An 18,576-nucleotide genomic window follows, 5' to 3' on the forward strand; every position below is an offset into this window, starting at 1 on the left:
AATTTAAAATAATTCTTATTACAAAAACACTAACAAGCCGAGATTTATAGTTCAGTTTCTACTTGCTGCAGTTCCCAAAGTTACCATGTATAATTGTATACAAACCAACTTCATTTTTAAAAAGAGGTTTGCATTTTAACTGACTTCCTTTCCTCAACCCTACCCTCAAAAATGGTAAATAAGGAGGCTTTATTTTATAACACCAATGGTTAAAGGAGAAAAATAAGCACCAAACTTGTATTTTAAGGAAAATTATACCCCATATTTCCCACATACATTTGTACGAGAAACATATATTCAAATATATGTTAGAATGATTAAGAATATTTTGAGAAATACATAATTTAGATTTAAAGTTAGCTTTAATACAAAGAATAAATTTAACATACAATGAAGGACATGGGCCTCAGTGCTATCTCTCCGTTGTTAGGTAATAGACATGTTTTTCCTTTGATTATAAATCATTATGGTGACTTATCCAATCAATAGGCATTGCAACATTCTACAAAGATGCAAGAATGCATGTAGTATCTCACAAAATCTTCACAATATCCAATAACCTTGAATGTGTTTTTATCTCCAATATAAGTAAAATATAAGTGAAGCTTAGAGATTAAGTAAAACTCATATAAAGTTACAGAGCTGGTAAAGGGCAGTCTGATTTTAAACCAAGATGGCTACCAAAATGGGTTTTCTTTCAATAAGGCAATATGGCGAGCCCCTTACTGCAAGTCCCTTCCGATGTCTAAGGTCCTTTCCAGGTCTAATTTTGTGTATTTTCTAAAGAAACAAAGAAGTTCTTCCTTGCACATCTCTTATCTTGGATTATCAGTCCTATTAGTGTTTGAGAGACAATTCAGAATCTCCTCGGTGTCTCTTCTATTCTCTGGATGTGCACTTGTGGACACAAGCTTTATACATAGCAACTCAAAAGAAATCCCTTTTCCTGAATAGTAAGTAATACTGTTTCCATTTATTTTAATACCTGAATCTCTGCTGTAGAGAGCAGAAGGATTAAAAAAAATTACCGGGGCAAATAAATGTTTTAGAGATGCTTGTGAAATGGGTACTATAATAATGTGAGTATTTGTACATAAAATATAAATTTACACTTAGTTTAGATTTTTAGTTTCTAGTTGCTGGGTTACGTCCTTGTTGGAAAAGTAAATATTTACTTCAGTTCTGTATAATGCTGAGTTCACTCTTACCATTGGTTTCTTTTAATAGTTATAACATGACGCCTAAGCTAAACTTTGCAATCAGCAACACATATTATTAGCCAGATGGACATCTGATACCTTATATGACATGCATCACTTGATAATGGAAAACATATGTATTAACAAACATTTCTATAGTGCATTATTTAGCAAAAATTCACTGTAGGAATGAACTCATTTTAAAGATGAAGAAAAAAGGTTCAGAGAGGTTAGTGACTTGTCCAAGTTCAAACTGCTGGTAAGTGGCATAGTCAGCACATGTTAAATAGTCTAAAAGTGTGGGATACTGTGTTATCATCTATCAGAAATATGATCAAAGAATACCAAACAGTCTTAAAGACTAGCAATGAGGGGTAACAAAACCTTGGCTCTAGGAATACCAAGTGAGTGCATCATGTATATGAGAATTCAAAGTCTGAGTTGGAAAAGAGTGCTAAAGGAAATTATAAAGAACCTATGTGAAAGGGATATTGTAGTACAGTGAAAAGAATGCTAAGCTGAGAGATGGAAGCCAGTGGAAGTTCATCTCTAAAATAGGGACTTGGACTGGATGACTCTGCTGGGATGCCCTGTCCTTGTCCTAACAGATAAATATCCTCTGGCTCTGCCCTTGGAGGCGGAGCTTGCTCCCTTACATCCAGGTATTCCCTTGCCCTCTAGCTTGTTTGGTTCTGCCAGAGGGCCCTTGGCAGAGATAGGGAGGATAGGGGAAAGAAAGTTAGGGGTTATGCCTGGCTGTCTCCCTGTAAGATCTCCAAAGGTCTCGGGTCTTCTCAAGGACTCCTACTTTCCATGGCTCTCCACCTGCTCAGGACAGTGTTCAAGCATGCACCCGTGTGCATGCACCACCCCTGTGGTCCTCCTACCCGCCGCCCACGTCTGTAGTATTAGTACCCTGGTAAATGAACTCTCCTTGAATTATCCCAATTTGAATGCTGCTGGAACACTGACTGGTACATTCTAGAAGATTCCTTCTAGCTGTTGCTTTGCAAATAATTATTTTCTGAACCACTGAACTTGGTTTTCTTATCCTTTCTCCAATGTAATTATTCTTGGTTTCCTCAAGTGAAGTTCAGATGGTATACAAATTATTAACAAAAGAAAAGCTCTGAGTTAGCTTTGTTTAAAAGTATAACTATCATCCACAATCACAAGAGAGAAGTCAAAAGTAAGTAAAATAAGGGCACAGCTTTATTTCACTACAAGGCAGTAAGGTACACTGTCATATCAAAAGTTCAGTGCTAGCCATCTTGCACCAAATGTTCTTAAGGCAGCAACTGGCTACGGAATCCAGTCTCTTGACTCCAGCTGCAGACACAGGTTCTGCGTGGCTGTTCTGAGACCATACACTTAGTAACCATGCGTGATACTGATCAAACACATAACTCCTGAATTAAAGAACCATCAGGCTGAACTCAAAACAAAACACAGGACATTAACAACATAGATCTCCCAAAAAAGAAGTGCAATGCATGCTCTTATAAACCAACAATAACGAAAAAAAAAAAAACAATAACAACAAATGCAAAATCTCCCAAATAAGTTTTCCAATGTATTACAAAAGGAAAAAAAAGTATATATATAAAAAATAAAAAAGAGTTTGAAATACTAGTGCATAGTTAATTCCTAAAACCAATTTTGTTTTTGTCCAAAGCTCTACTGACCCTCTCATTCTAGCAGCATCTCTACAGGCTAAGACCATAGCAGCAAAACACATTTTTCATTTGGCATTTACAAAATTAAATTACTGAATAAAAATATAATTTTTTTATAAAACTATTTCATACAGTAATAATTTTTAAAGCAAGCTAACAAAAAACTCATAAAATGGTTTAGTACAATAAATGTACCTCCAATGTTGTTAACCATAAATGAGCATTTACCATCTTGATTAATTATTCCATTTTATTACCCAACATTTATAGTAATGCATTGTGTTTAGTGGCTGAGAAAAGTAAAATATTGAAGTACCTTTTTTTTTGTGTAAAATTTTAAAAACCTCATTATAAAAAAATACTGGTCTGTTGAATCCTCTAAAATACAGATAAATCACTTTATGTTTAAAAAAAATCTGCACTAAGATATTAACAACTGACTATAATTCATCACCTAATAATTTAGGTAAGACTGTTATTTATTTATTTTTTTAAAAATCCTTTTAGTTGGGTGAAATCCGATAAGATTTCATCCATCTAAATGCACTTGGTGCTGCTCTCAACTGTTGTACCACAACAAAAATAGGTTCTTCCATTCATGAAAAGTTTCATGTAGAGGAATGATACATCCTAAGTCAATCTGAAGTGTTCTGAAAACCATAATGCTTGTCTGGAAACGTCTCACATGACCAGAGTCCGGGTTGAGAAGGCATTCACATATTTACGAGCCTGACCAGAAGCTGTCATCTGATCTTCCATCTTTCCACAGGATGCAGTTTCCCAGGCCCCGCTACAAGGCTAATGGGGAAAAAGAAGACAATAGCTAGGTCAGAAAGGAAGTACATACTTTAGCTCACAAGTTGGAGCCCCAATCCCAGCCAGGCCACCAGAGGGAATTTTGACCCGACAACAAGTGGTAAACACCAGGGAGTCTTTGTCAGATAAAATCTTTAACTCCCTGAAACTCAGGAACTCAGTGTTCCTAAGTGACATTAATTATTAGAAATTATTTATCACTAAGAGAAAAAATCCACTCTAAACAGTATCTTAAGAGATGGCCACGTATTCATCCGTGAGTGCCTCTTGTCCATTGTAGGGAGATTTTACAAAGCTGGAAACAGGAATGGGCCTAATTCTCCAGACTCCTAAGGTGAGCTCTGGGATTTACTCATTGAGCAAACTGGTGAGTGCTTGAGTCTTCTTAGAGACTTCTTAGAACTGGTCAATGCGTACTAAACATAGTATTTATTTTTAATATCATTTAAATAACAATTAATTTAGGAATATCTTTTTACTGGGATAGCTTACTTTTTAAAGACACACTGGAAGATATAAGATGGAACTAATATCTAATGGGCAGCATCCAGATCCAGGTCCAGTGTCTGGCACTTCATACACACGATCTCATTTGCACGGCCCAGCTAAGGGAGGTTCATCCTCTCTTTAGTCAGGCAGGAAATGGAAACTCAGGGAATAAAGATAACTTGCCCAAGGCCACTCTGAGGGGAAGTAGCAGAGCGACTTTGAATCTAGGCTTGTCTTCTGCACAGCCTCAGCCCCTGCCTTCCCTCCATGTTGCTTCAAACTAAAATATGTACTTTTTGTGTCCTGCTTAGTTCACAAAAGGATTTAAGATCCTTACAAAATAAATAAAAAATCAGTGTTTAAAAAGTGGACAAGGCAGGGCCACAGATAAATGTATGAAAATGAATGATATGAAGATGGGGTGAGACTGTACACAAAGCATTTGCCATGAAGTACAACGCACCAGCTAAATGTAAACCTTAAGCTTGTCTCTGAGCTCTCTAGCAGTCGACGCAAAGAGTTTGGAAAGAGAAACACAAGCAGATATAAGACTTGGTGTCTGTAAGCTCAAAACTAAACCAATGGTTTAAAAAAAGTTCAACTATTTCTGGTAGTGACATCTAGAGGGATTTCGCCCCCCTTCCCTCCGTGCCCCCCAGCACCATGGGATAAAAGAAGAGTAAGAAAAGAAGGGTCTCTGCTCTCTAGAGCCTCAGGTGTCCTTTAGGAGACAAAATGAGCACATGTGAAACAGATGGAGTAATAAGAGGCCGTGTAAAGGTGCATGGTGCCATGCCCAGGTAAAGAGGGAATGGGACACTAAGGAATTGCTAGGGAAATGCTAGACGGGATTTAGACAGACTAATGAGAAAGAAGAGATGTAACCCAGGTGGAGAAATAGCCTGAGTCAGGAAGCTACAAATTGTACACTGTGGGAAGGACTGGGAAAGAAGAAATGTAGTAGATTAAATGACAACATTTAACAAGAGCTTACTACATGCCACCCAAGCTTCCAAGTGTTTTACATGTATCATCTCATTTAATTCTCACACAAAACACAAGAAACACTGCACCTGTTTTACAGACTGGGTAATTTAAAAGGAAGAGAGAATTTAAGCAACATTCTCAGGGTCACCCAGCTAAGAAGTGATGAAGCAAGAAATGTAAATCCAGGCCATAGTGAGTGTAAGATGCTGCTTCTACTAGAGTTCTCATCAGTGGAAAATTGTGGGGTTAGGTCAGCAGAGCCTTGGAATGTGGGAAGATGCATTTAGATGGGGTGTCGAAGTCATAAGACTCTTTAGGAAAGAGGTATGATCATTTTGAATGAACATGGTATTTGTATAGTGATGGGGTTTCCTTTCCTAGTGGCTGGAACCAAATTTCAGTGACATAAGGTTTATAGTGCCATGTAGCTAATTTGTAAACTTTCATAGAACACAGACTGGGTTCCTGGCTTCTGCCCAATCTGCCACCACCAATGTCAAGGGCGCCATCCAAGTTCGCACGTGTTTACTCTGAAGGCTCAGAAACTCAACATGGAAACTTGAAATACTACATAGCAAGATGGATTATCATAATCTTTTCCTGGAGCTGTGTATCGCAAAGATGACAGGACAAAGATGACAGGTGTTCAGGGATGACTTTTGCTACTGAGTCACATTTAACGTCTTCCTAAACAAAAATCACTAGGGTAATTACACCGTTCTAGAAAATAGTTCTCAATAAGTGATATTTCTCTAGGTTTAAGAAACTGGATTAAATATACATATTTCTCTGGTGTGTATCCGTCCATACAAATTCTATATTTTAGTTTAGTTAACTGCTTACTTGTTGTTGCTAAAGTTTTTTGGCGCAGCATTAAAACACCAAATTGACATAAGAAACCCAATTAAAAAATAAAATTTAATGATATCATTTCAGTTATTAAGCTTGCATTTGTAGTCACTATAGCAATGTGCTATATAATCACTACCGTTTGAGAGTGAACAGTTAAATGTGGTGGATGTTTACCATGAAGTACTAGGCAGTGCTGAGAATCGATGGTGGACATAGAACAAAGCGCATGAATCTTAAAAAAAAACATGACTAAAGAAGCAGCAGAATAGCAGAATGAAATTTGTTAAGATACTTATATATGTAAATCTAAAATTACATAAAGATACACACAAAACCCCAAAACACACATTTTAAAAGAATGCATGCACATGAATGGAGAGAAAAGAGGAATGAAAGTGAGAATGGAGATAAAAGTGAGGAGCAAGGAAAAATGTATCTGTTTTTTTTTTAGATAAGAATTTTTCTACTTAGCTGTGCTTCAGTGAATATAGAATTAATTTTCTAAATGTGTAAATTAAGTATTTTAAAACAGTCTTATGCTTGCTTTACTATGCCTCTTGGAAAAAGGCAAATTCTGATCCTTGGCAATATGGTACTTAAATTAATTCAGAATTCCAAAAATCTGTTCAGGAGTCTTTAATAATAGTATTATCAGTTTAATATATTTTCAACTTGAAACTTGACTGTATACTTGTTGGATCTTCTACAAGGCTCATCACTTTATTATGCTTGGCTCTTCCTTCGGGACCAGATATTTAAAACAAGATTAATATAAAGAAGGTATCATATATTTTTATTAGAATTTTGAAAAAACTTTTCAGTCAGCTTCTCCTAAGTCAAAATGGAATTTACCAAGAAAGAAATCACATTGACTGAAATATCTGAATTCCAGAAAGCAGACCATTTCAGGGGCAGATAAGCCCTAAAGCTTAGAGCCTAAAAAGAGCAAGAGGACTTGGAACACCTGAATCTCCCAGTGCAGATAACACCAGAACACAGTAGCCACTGTGTACAAGAACCACTGGGTGGAACAAAAAGCCAGTGGGCATGTGTATGTAGGTCCCTCCTTTTCTGGACCATGAGAGAACAAAGCAAACACTTCTTATAACAACAAATGAAAAAAAAATGGTCAGAGGGGGCACATGCCCATACCGATGGTGTGAAAGGAGGAGCAGAAGGCCAGTTACTTGGGTGAGAAAAGAAATGCTCAGGTCCAACAATCTAAACGGAGACGCCTCCTCTCCTGCTATTTCCTTCTCCCTCCTTACCTTGAAGCTCTGGGCTCCTCGGCCAATTTTTTAAGCAGACAGAATAGTTTTGACAAACAAGGATTAAATGTCTTTGTGTTGGAAGAATGTTTTTAATACTGTCATGTAGACCTTTGTGCATCCTTTTAATTCCCTTTCCTTAAATTTTAGTTTCGCTTACACTAAAGAATTGATAAGAATTATGGGTTTCTGCACGTGAATTCTTGTTAAATTACTAATCCATGGTGCTATTGCAGACATGTCACTCTACCCAGATTCATTTCACCATTAATAATCCTACTGCATATCCTCCTGGTCTTGCCTGAGAGTCATCTTGCTTATCCCGTAATCTGCCTTTAACTGCCCGTGGGCAGAAGTGAACTGTAAATAGACTGTCAAAGCTTAAACTGGGATATCCTGCTAAAGTACTTTAAATAAATACTCAGATCCTTTGTAGAAAACAGAAGAAATAAAGGGACAAGAACGTGTCCACAGGTGGTTTTCTGTCAGAATTACATTATCTTCACTTTTTTCATTTAGAATATGTAGTTTTTTCATCATGCTGAAAAACTACTACTATTATATTCATATAGCAACTTCAAACAATAGCTGTCGATGTCAAAAGCCTTAGCAAAGTATGTGCTTTACTATTCGCAGGCCTAATAAGAAATTTGCATAAATCAAAAAAATGATTCTGTAAGACCAAAGCAACTTGCGAGATGGTATTATATTTTTCTTTTGTTTGATTTTTAAATAATAAGCGGATATGAATGCTGTCCAAAACAGTAAGAGTAAGAATGATCTGATTATTCTATTTAACTCATTTGAAGAAAATACTCTGGACTAAAATTCTAAAAGTTAGAATTCCTTCCCAAAGGGGCATCTTTTAAAAAAATGTATCAGTTATAAGAGATAACACAGAAATCTTTAACTATATCTTGAAAATCAGGGACGAACCTGAAATGAAATGTTGCTAAGGTAAGATTAATGGTTACAAACTTTTTTCATACACAAATGCCACCTTATGTCTACACGAAACAATTAAGTGCCCCCAACTTCACAGCTGCTAACTTTTCATAAAAAAAAAATAGCCCTAAAAGTTAGGGGTTAGAAGGTTCAGACAGTGATAGGAAGTTGCCCAATGCACCAGTGCCTCCACTTCCCACCCACGCCTGAGTTAATAATTGTTAATGTGGATGGACTTTACCTAAATTTAGAATTTGTCCCAGATATCTTTAGGGGTCTCTTCATCTTAAATGTTTATAGACTTTCCAATTTATAGACTTTCCAATAGTTTATATCAAGTAGCCTAGGGTATCACAAATTATTGGAGGAATACCTCCTTCCTTAGCCACATATTAGTTCCAGACTATTAAATTAAGACAAGTGCCAACTTGCTCTAAAGCAATTCTATCTTTGCTGGTCCGAGGAAGATTCAATATCACAGTGTTTGCCAAACCAAACCAAACCAAAAACCTACATCTTATAATATCTGGGGCAGGGCACTCTGAATTGGAGCTTGACATATCTTCCCTATTCATTTAGCCTTTCTCAGTTCAACTCTGAAACTGTATGTGGCAAACTTGCTTAATTTATAACACATATTAAAACCAGGTTGCCGAAATACTGACAACTATGTAAATTCTTGCCAGGATGAGTAGACAAAAGTGACCCAAAGGGAGAACCAAATGAATACATACATGTCCAGGGAAACAGGTCAACAACAGCACACTATACTAAGAAATGCCTGGAAAGCTCTATATCATATGTAGACAGACTGTTTTTCTATGTCTGTTGACAGGCCAACGCAAGTACCAGAAAAATAAAGAAAAGCAGTAAATCAGTTTTTCCATCTCCATAATACCAAAGAGATCTGACTACCTTTATTTCAGGAATCAGTTGAATCAGCTATGTCTCTGGGTGACCCACTGACACAGTTCTGCAAGAGTGGAACAGGGAATGAGAAAGAGTATGCTTGAGGAAACCATACACCACAGTGCGACGGGACCTGGCCATCGGTGAGGCCTCCTTTCTGTTTCTAAGGACAAGGTCTGTGCATAGTCTTTGCCTATCACCAACGAATACTGGCATTTTGAAATATTATATTTATTTGAACTTCATAGCAACTTTGTATGATGAATGAAGGGTATACTACAGTCCCCAATTTAAAGACAAAAGGATTTTGTTCTGAGGAAGTTAATGAATTAAAGACATGCGATTAGAAAATGGTGGAGTCTAGACTAGAACCCAGGTTCCTGTTGTCTGCATGTTAGCTTATTACACTCTTCAGCAATGGTGATCATGCAATAAGGTTTTGCTCTATTTTTTGAAAAATTCGTAAGTAATTCATATGAAAATTGGATCAATCCAAAAACACATGAAACTGAAAAAGAGAGTTTCAATTGCTTGCAATAATACTTTAAGATTTTCTGATGCCGTGCAAATGTGTTTAAATAATAATGGCTTGAGAATTTACTTAAACTAAACTCACTGTTTTAAAAAGTAAGGCCATGCCAAGCTAAGTCAGGAAATTAAAATTTAAGGCTGTCATTCTGTGGTTAGCAAAAAGAGGAAAGTGAGTTAGTAAAAAGCATATGAACACATCTTTTGCATTTGTGTTTTAAATAGGAATAAAAGGAAATTATAATTTAAGAGAAAAATACAAAAGCTCAGAAGGCTTATAACTTAAGTAGAGTTTCAGATCTACTGATGAAAAGTGTCTACCTTAAGAGATATCTAGTAGTAAAATGTATTTATTTCAAAATGTAAAGCAAATTAAAAGCACATTGAGAAAAATAGTCAGCTCTTTTCTCTTTGCTGAGGAGGGAGCTCTGAGTGTGTGTGTGTGTGTGTGTGTGTGTGTCTGTTGTGTCTGTGTGTGCATACACACGTGTAGCTCTCTCAAGGTAACTTTTGAACAGCATTCCACAGTGAATTTGCCTTTCCTGCCTCAAACTGTAAGCATTCTAGGCTGAATGTTTATTCTCTCACTTGTGATCGTTTTTAAGCTTCTAGACTCCGATCATCTACCCACCACGCAATGCGGAAAAAAATGAAACAATGATCCAATGTGAAAATCTCATACATTCTGAGTTACATAAAAAACTCAAATATCAAAAAACGTCTCAGAACATTTTTATTATGAGTCCCTGTTTGCTTTTACAATTTAAAATTAAAGCACCTTAAAAAATAAGAAATCTGATAATTATGAGATTATGCAGTGGCTATAACTTACTTTTGGAAAAAAATTAAGCATAAATAATTTAAAAAACAAATATAACATTATTTGTGCATAATGGCTAACAATAGCCTCTATAAGCATTATAATTGATATATTAGGGGATATATGGAGAGTTCTGAGTTATTAAAATTTTCTTGCTTCTCAAAGACAACTCACACAACAAATGGGCATACTTAGCACCCTGATTTTCTTCTCTACATACCATTTTCACTAAAATCATCAAAGCACCTTGGGGAAATAGTTGGTTCTAGGAAGAGAGGAAGGAAATGTGGCTATTAAATTAAAGCTATTTAAATTAAATACAATTGAAAAGTCTGTTTCTCAACAGCACTAGCCACAAGTGCTCAGAACTACAACTGACTAGTGGCTATCATACTGGAGAGCAGCATATTGGACATTTTCATCACTGCATAGGTTCTATTGGACAACAGCGGTCTAGAGATTAGGAGAGATTTAAGAGAGTTAAAAACCAAATGCAATGTGTGAAACTATTTCAACTCTGATCAAACAAATACTAAAAAGACTCTTTTCAGGATTAATGGGGGAAATTTAAATATAGCCTGAGAATTAGAATATTAAGAAATTATTGTTAATAATAATGTGTGACAACAGTATTAGGTCATATATGAAAATGTCCTAATGTTTAGAGATATACCTGAAAATACTTAAGAATAAAATGTTATATTATCTGGAATTTTAGAATGCTTCATTAAAAAAGAGTGAAGTAAACATTACAAAATGTTAATAATTGTTAAATCTAAATCATACAATATTTTCTATACTTTTATGTATGTTTGAGATTTACCATAATAAAATGTTAAACTCATAGCTTCTTGCACTTCTAATTTTGAAATATCAATGTAATTTACACATAATTATGTATATGCATGCACATTACAAGCTGAACCATACAGGCTTAGTATCTGGGCCTCAAAAACAGTAATTACTCTGTCTAAAGTGTTATTGCCATAATTAAGCCAGGGATGATTAAAACTGAAATGATAGAACACAGAATTGCCATTACCATAGTCTTCAATAAACTGTTTTTGCAGCTAAGTAAAAAGTTATTTAGATAATTAGATGGATAGACAATCAACTGAGCTATTATAAGTGGCAAATATTTTATATTTTAGAAGTATCAGAATTAAAATATTTTAGGAATCACATTTAGTTGTTTTAATTAAAAGCACTGTGATAAAAATATATAGATTGGCTAAAATCTCACTTAATATTTGATTTAAGTACAAATTACAAACATTATAAGTTATCTAAAGTACTCTTAGGTCGAACAGCTAGGTCATTTAACAAAGGCACAATAGTTCAATAATACCATCCATGATTAATCTGCCTAATTAGGTCAAATTATCAATGGAAACATATGATAAAGCATTATGTTTTAAACAAACAAAATAACCAAATTACATAAAATCTATATAAATATTGTTGAACAAGGGTTATATGAAGTATAGGCAATATATGTTTAAACATTTATTTGATGTATTTCCAATATTTATCACAAAAGGTTGAAACATTTCAAAACCATGTATTTCTATGATTTAGGAAGCTAGGTCACCATGACACAAAACAAAGGAGGTATTTGGTGTGTATCATTCTTTCATTTAATGAATATTTCTTAAAATGAATTAGGTATCTATTATAGCAGGTTATTAAAATATATTTGAGCAGCGTAAACCATCTAGTGCAGACAGAAGCACTGACTCTAAGATTAACTTTTGGGTCTCAGTTATTTAGTTTAGTAGGATTGACAAATATCACCTTCACCATGTGATGTACATAGATGGCTTAATCTTAGTATACAGACATAAGAATCTGAAGAGTGCTAAATATGACTCATTGATATGCTAGAAAACATAGATTAAGAAGATAGGGCTACTACTTAATTTTGAGTCAAAGATAACGAACAATTTCATTAAATAAAATATAAATACGTTGATAATAAAGTTCCATATTGATTTTTAAAAATGCAATAGCATTAAAAATTGGGGCAACCTATTTTTTATAAATAGATCCTTGAACAACATGGGGGTTAGCAGCACCGACTTCTGTGCAGCTGAAAATATATGTATAACTTTTGACTCCCCAAAAACTCAGTCATCCCTCGGTATCCTCAGGGGGATTGGTTCCAGGAACCTGAAGATACCCAAATCCACAGATGCTCAAGTCTCTTACGTAAAATGGTGTAGATTGATACATACAGTCTGACCTCGTCATCCACAGATTCCACCAACTGCAGATTGAAAATACTGTTTTTGCTCTGAGTGTGGTTGAATCTGTGGATGCAAAACCCAGGCATACGGGAAGCCGACTATATATTTATTTAAAAAAAAATGGACCTGTGTAGTTCAAACCTGTGTTGTTCAAGGGTCAACTGTACTGACAACTTGCCAATTTTATATGTTTTAAATATATACCATGTTCAGCTACTTAGTTAGGCCAAAAGCTTTCAGGATTTGATTTTAGGACAACAATCAGGGATTTCAACGTACATAATGATAACTACTTATGTAATAACTGTCCTCAAATATATTTACATGTTTGCTCTTTGAAATTTAGAATGCCCTTTTTATATATTGCTGTAAATGTAAGTCCAGGCTAGGTTACAAAATATATGTAAAACTTAATCTAGCTTAATGTACTAATAACACTAGTCAAATTTAATGCTCTGGAAACCAAGGACTGATTACTTTAGGAAGGAAGAGGGAAAGAAAAACAAAGAAAGCCTTTCCTTTCTGGAGCCAGGATCAGAGCTAGGTAAAATGTTTAAGAAGCTACCTCTGCCTTGACATCCTTCTAACCTGCTTTCTGTGTCCCCTTTATGTGTTGGTGCTTCATTCTTTTCCTTGTCTCCCGATCTTTTGTGATATTCTGCGTCTTCTCTACATCGGGCTAATCAGACCTGACTCAGGAGCAACTCCAGATGCCCTGCAAGTCCTGACTCTCGCTATCTACACTGTGGTCAACAGCCATCTTTCACCAAAGAAGTTGGAGCAGATAGAGGCCACAAGGAAAACAATCTGATTGAGTTAGGAAACAAAATTCGCCTAAGGCCCTTCCAGCTGTATTTGTATTACTTACCAAATAATGCTAAATATCACAAATATTTTAAAAGGGGAAGTTTTAAGAGTCTTACGATTTGGAGAGAGAAGGTTTACCACAAAGATAGGAGAGCCCTTTAAAGCAAGGGCAAGCTCTAAAAGCACACACACCATCCAACTGCGATGCCTTTAACTCACAGTATGAACATGACTTCCCAGTTCTGAATTGGGTTCTCTGAATGCTTCAGGGGTCGAGAAGTTCCCCTCACTGTAGCTTAGTGGGCTGGGGAGAAGGGAGGGCTCTGCAGGTGGCTGGATATTGGGCTATTTAATGTTGGGAACTGCTTTAAATAATTTAGGGGAGTAAATTTGCATCCTTATTTACATCTGGCTCAGAATTAATTTGGAATTTGTTGTACTTCATCAACATATAACAACTTCAGTATTATAAGGGAAATCTCTTTAGATATTAAAACCCAGTGGCGGCAGATGGTCAACTACAGGCGAGCCACGCAACATTAACAGATGACTTTCTTATTCTGATAGTGAAATATATCATAATTATTTCTAGCTAGTTCATTTCAAACTTCATTTAAAATCTAAACAGCGTTTGAATTTTGATGGCTTAGTAATGGAGCATAAAAAATAATTTTTAGAATAAAAAGTAGACTATACTAATAAACTGTTCACAAAATATTTAAAAGCAGAAGGAGATATTGACACGTGTAATATATGATCTTAGTCTCAGACACAGTAAGAAATGCTTCACTCTATCATGATTTGGGAACCTGCACTAATAAAAATTTCCAGCAAGTCTCATACGAGTGGCAACTAGGAATTTCAGGAGTGCTTTAGACATCAAGAGTTATTTAAAAGCACCACTCCTCAATGTCTAAAATGTTAAAAAAAAAAAAATTTAAAAAAAAAGGAAAAAAATGACAGTTTTTCAGTGAATGACTTTTAAGATACCAATATTGGAATAGAAATAGGAATTACCTGCAAGGGACTTGCCAGGGTCCTGTTTTTAGGTACTGTAAATGCTTTGAGAACATTGTCTTCATCTTCTGATACTGGTGTCATTAAAACGGAACTTGTAAGAATATTCTAAAGGGAAAGAGAATAATTTGAAATTCAAATAAGGTTGGATAATATGAGAGCTGACACAATTCTGACCATATAATGGGTAGATTACTATGCGGTGATAAACATTAGCAGGAAAAATGCAGGTATCTGCCAGAAATTCTCTTTCCAATGAGCCAAAAGGAGAGCTCAACTATGTACTAACGCTAATTCCATGTGGCAAACATCACTAAAACAAAAAGCCAGGTAAAATTTTGAAATAGCTGTCCTACATAGTTTTTTCAGATAGCGCAAAAAACATCTGCTAAACGAATTACGAAATACATACTTCTAAAAATGAAAGAGTTACTAATTTCTGGTAAGAGAATCGTTTATTTTGTATATTGGTACAGAATATACAAATTAGTGGCAGTATAGTATAATGGTTAAAAGTATGGAATTTAAAACTGGACTTTCTGAGTTCTAACCTGGAACCACCCCTTATTAGATAAGCAATCTTGAGCAAGTGATTAAGACTCCCTATTCCTCAGTTTCCCAGTTGGTATAATGGAAAGATAATGCTACCAACCTTGTAAGGTGGTTGAGAGGATTGAGTTAACGCATCTAAAGCTCTTAGAATAGTACTTACCATTTAGTACATACTGAATAAATATTCACAATTGTTATTAGCTTTGATGCTCCATAAAGGACAATCGTTCACAAATTACAAACTTTAAAAATGGTGGTAACTAAGTGCTAAAAAGAAATGAGCTATTAAGCCATGAAAAGACAAGAAGGAAACAAAAGTGCATATTATTAAGTAAAAGAAGTCAGTATGAAAAGGCTACATATTGTATGATTCCAACTGTATGGCATTCTGGAAAAGGCAAAACCATGAAGATAGTAAAAAGATCTGTGGTTGCCAGGGGCTGGAGGGGTGGGGGGAAGGAGGAATGAACAAGTGGAGCACAGAGAATTTTTAGGGCAGTGAAACTACCCTGTATGATACAATAATGATGGATACTTGTCATAAATTTGTCCAAACCCATAAAATGTACAACACTAAGAGTGTGACTTAATATGAACTATGAACTTTGGGTGATAATGATACATAATTGTTGGTTCATCAATTGTAATAAATGTATCGTTCTAGTGGGGGATGCTGATAAGGAGGAGGGCTGTGCATGTGTGGGGCAGCATGTGTATGGGAAATCTCTGTACAGTCTGTTCAACTTTGCTGTAAACCGAAAACTGCTATAAAAAATAAAGTCTATTAAAAAATGGTGGTAACCGAAGCAATCCAATATTGGGTACAATAAAGGGCATCTACTATAGACACATAGTCAGCATTATGCTACATGCTACACAGAACCAAACAGGAGACAACTTATCAAGGATAAAATATATTTAGAAGACAAATAAGTAAATTTTTTTAATGTAAAAATTAACATTCTGTTTTCAGAGAACTATATATATTCATTCATACAGCAGATTTTCTAAGTGGCAAGGACTCTCAAATCGTAAGAAAGTAAATAACGAAAAAATCTTCAATGGAACAGAATCTATTTCTAATACATAAATAAAATCTCAACTTTGTTTAATGTTAAATATCATAAAAAATAATGATGCGAAAGAATATATAGATTATGCACCAAGAATATGCACCAAGAATCCACAGCAGCCCCACATGCCACACACACAATTCTGTGAGGCAGCAACATCCCATAACATGGGCGTGTACTTACTGGCACATCTGCCACAGGCGATGCTTGTGTGAACAGCTGAGTGTTCAGACTCTCCCCTTCCCAGTGGTTTGAGCAGAAGAAGTTTCCTGCTTTATCAGTTGGAGATTCCACCTAAAAGCAAACAGGAAGTGCTTTGTTGTTTCTAGAACTAGAACGTCCCATGAAACATTTATACTCCAGAGTAAATTTCTATAAGATGAATAAGCCCTGAGGATCTAATGTATAACGTAGTAACTACAGTTGATAACACTTTATTGTATAATTGAGATCCGCTAAGTGAATAGAATTCAAATGTTCTCAGCAAAAATCAGAAGTAAATATTTGAGGTTATAGATGTGATAATAAACTCAATGTTGAAGACACCTTTCACAATGTATACAAATATCAAATCATCACATTATGTTTTAAATATTTTACTATTTTGTCAATTATATTTCAATTAGGCTGAACAAAAGAGTAAATTTCTGGCCAGTCTCTTAAACATTTATGAAAATAAATTCAAGAGGCACACTATCTAACCTGTTAGAAATGTTTCTTGCCACCAAGCTAAAATTTTGATCCTTGAAAGTTGGATTCCCTTTCTTTTATACTATGAATTAAAGATACTACTATTTTAATTTAAATTGCGATTCTCCGTGACATCTGAAAATTAAATATCTATGTATCAATCACACATCCATTTATGTAATAGTAATAAAAAAAAAAGTATAGTAAAAAAGCTGCTTTCTTCTCTTTCCTTTATCCTCTCTAGCCTGTTTTCCGTTCAAACATGAAGTAGATAGGAGTGGCTTAGCTTCCCAAATGAAAGGCTACATGCCTGCAGTCTGGCAGTACCCCTTAACTGCATCTTGGCTGAAAATCTTATGAAAAGTGGAACTGTTACACAGTGCTGATGCCAGACACATCAAACTGCCCCTGAGGAACAAAGGGAACAGGATTCACAGCTTGTTCCTTCCAAAGGATCCCATGTTTACCTCTTGTTTGATCTTCTTCAGTAAAGGTGGTCCATTTTCTTGAAACTCAGTAACAATTCCAGATTCATCGGATTCCTGTTTGATCACATCCTGTAGGTCTTCAACTAGATGAGATGGTGTCTGAGGCTAAAGAGAAGAACGGGTATGTTTGCATCGGAGGAAAATTTCTGTCTGAACTAATAAACTAAACAGAAGAACTTTGCTAAAACTTACTAGCATCTTCAGGGGACCATATTTAATTTCTTGAGCTGCAAGGGCATGTTTGAATGGTGTAGGAGTTCTCGGAGAGCTTTCTAGGATTGACCTTTTGATAGCTGGAGTTCTAAAACTTTAAAAAGAAAACAAGTATTGGTTCAATATAAAAGAACATATGCCCCTTACATCGCTCTATTAAATTCAACATTTTTCTACTGAATACAATTAACTCTGTTATAGATGTGGAATTGAGTATGCTGAGTAATCCTATGTGTATTGTTAAGTATGTACATCATATATTTTCAAATATTTCAAAATATTGTACTCCTAAGACTAAGAGCATTAAAATATTTTTCATCTTTCTTTAATCGTTCTGAAGACATATGCACTGCCCTAGGTCTTAATAATGACCATAAGCATTGTGAAGATCTGATGCCATTTACAAATCAATTTTATCTATTCATTAAAACAGGGCTCACGGTAGAAAATATATGTTCATCTTTTAAAATGTACTTATTGTTCTTGGAAATAGGATTGCATTTCTTTTAAAGGTCTCTTATATTATTGATGTTTTCTGCCATTTCTTTGAATTGGTTAAGTTTTTATTGACTATAAATGACTGGTTAATCACTCCTTGGCTTCTAATCATACAATATTCTTGGGGATGTTAGAAGAAGTCATATCGATAGATAAATTTCAAAAAGAAAAAATAAGATTAAAAATATGAATTAAGTAAAGAATCATACTTATTCTGAAGTTTATAATCCAAGAGAAAAGGAAGTTAAAAATCTTATTTTCAGTGAAGGAGAAAAGGCCTTATTGAACAAACGGAAAATCTGAATGGAGAAGTTATATGATAACTACCTCTACAGATACAGGAAATTTTGAAGCAAACTACAAAAAGTAATTAAGTTTACCCTAGCACCTTCCACCTCTAGGTAGTTGCAACATGCCCAGGACAGACATATTCAGTGTGGAATACACATGATTATGTACATACGAGTAGATTATATACATACAAATAGATTAGACATTTGGGG

The 18,576-nt window shown here is 35.1% G+C and overlaps 1 protein-coding gene across 3 annotated transcripts in view; it reads right to left on the bottom strand.

The window, feature by feature from the left end:
- Nucleotides 1-2,389: 2,389 nt before the first annotated feature.
- Nucleotides 2,390-18,576, bottom strand: part of MYB (MYB proto-oncogene, transcription factor) — a 33,236-nt gene continuing 17,049 nt past the window's right edge. For all 3 annotated transcript variants that reach the window (XM_039879020.1, XM_039879022.1, XM_039879021.1), the window contains 5 exons: nucleotides 17,555-17,669; nucleotides 17,342-17,467; nucleotides 16,368-16,478; nucleotides 14,560-14,667; nucleotides 2,390-3,673 (listed from right to left, as the gene is read on the bottom strand). In XM_039879020.1, the coding sequence (XP_039734954.1) occupies nucleotides 3,557-3,673; nucleotides 14,560-14,667; nucleotides 16,368-16,478; nucleotides 17,342-17,467; nucleotides 17,555-17,669 (577 nt within the window). In that variant the 3' untranslated portion in view covers nucleotides 2,390-3,556. The remainder of the gene's footprint in view (nucleotides 3,674-14,559; nucleotides 14,668-16,367; nucleotides 16,479-17,341; nucleotides 17,468-17,554; nucleotides 17,670-18,576) is intronic.

This window comes from Pteropus medius, unplaced genomic scaffold (genome assembly GCF_902729225.1).
Source record: "Pteropus medius unplaced genomic scaffold, Ma_sr-lr_union100, whole genome shotgun sequence".
Taxonomy (NCBI): domain Eukaryota; kingdom Metazoa; phylum Chordata; class Mammalia; order Chiroptera; family Pteropodidae; genus Pteropus; species Pteropus medius.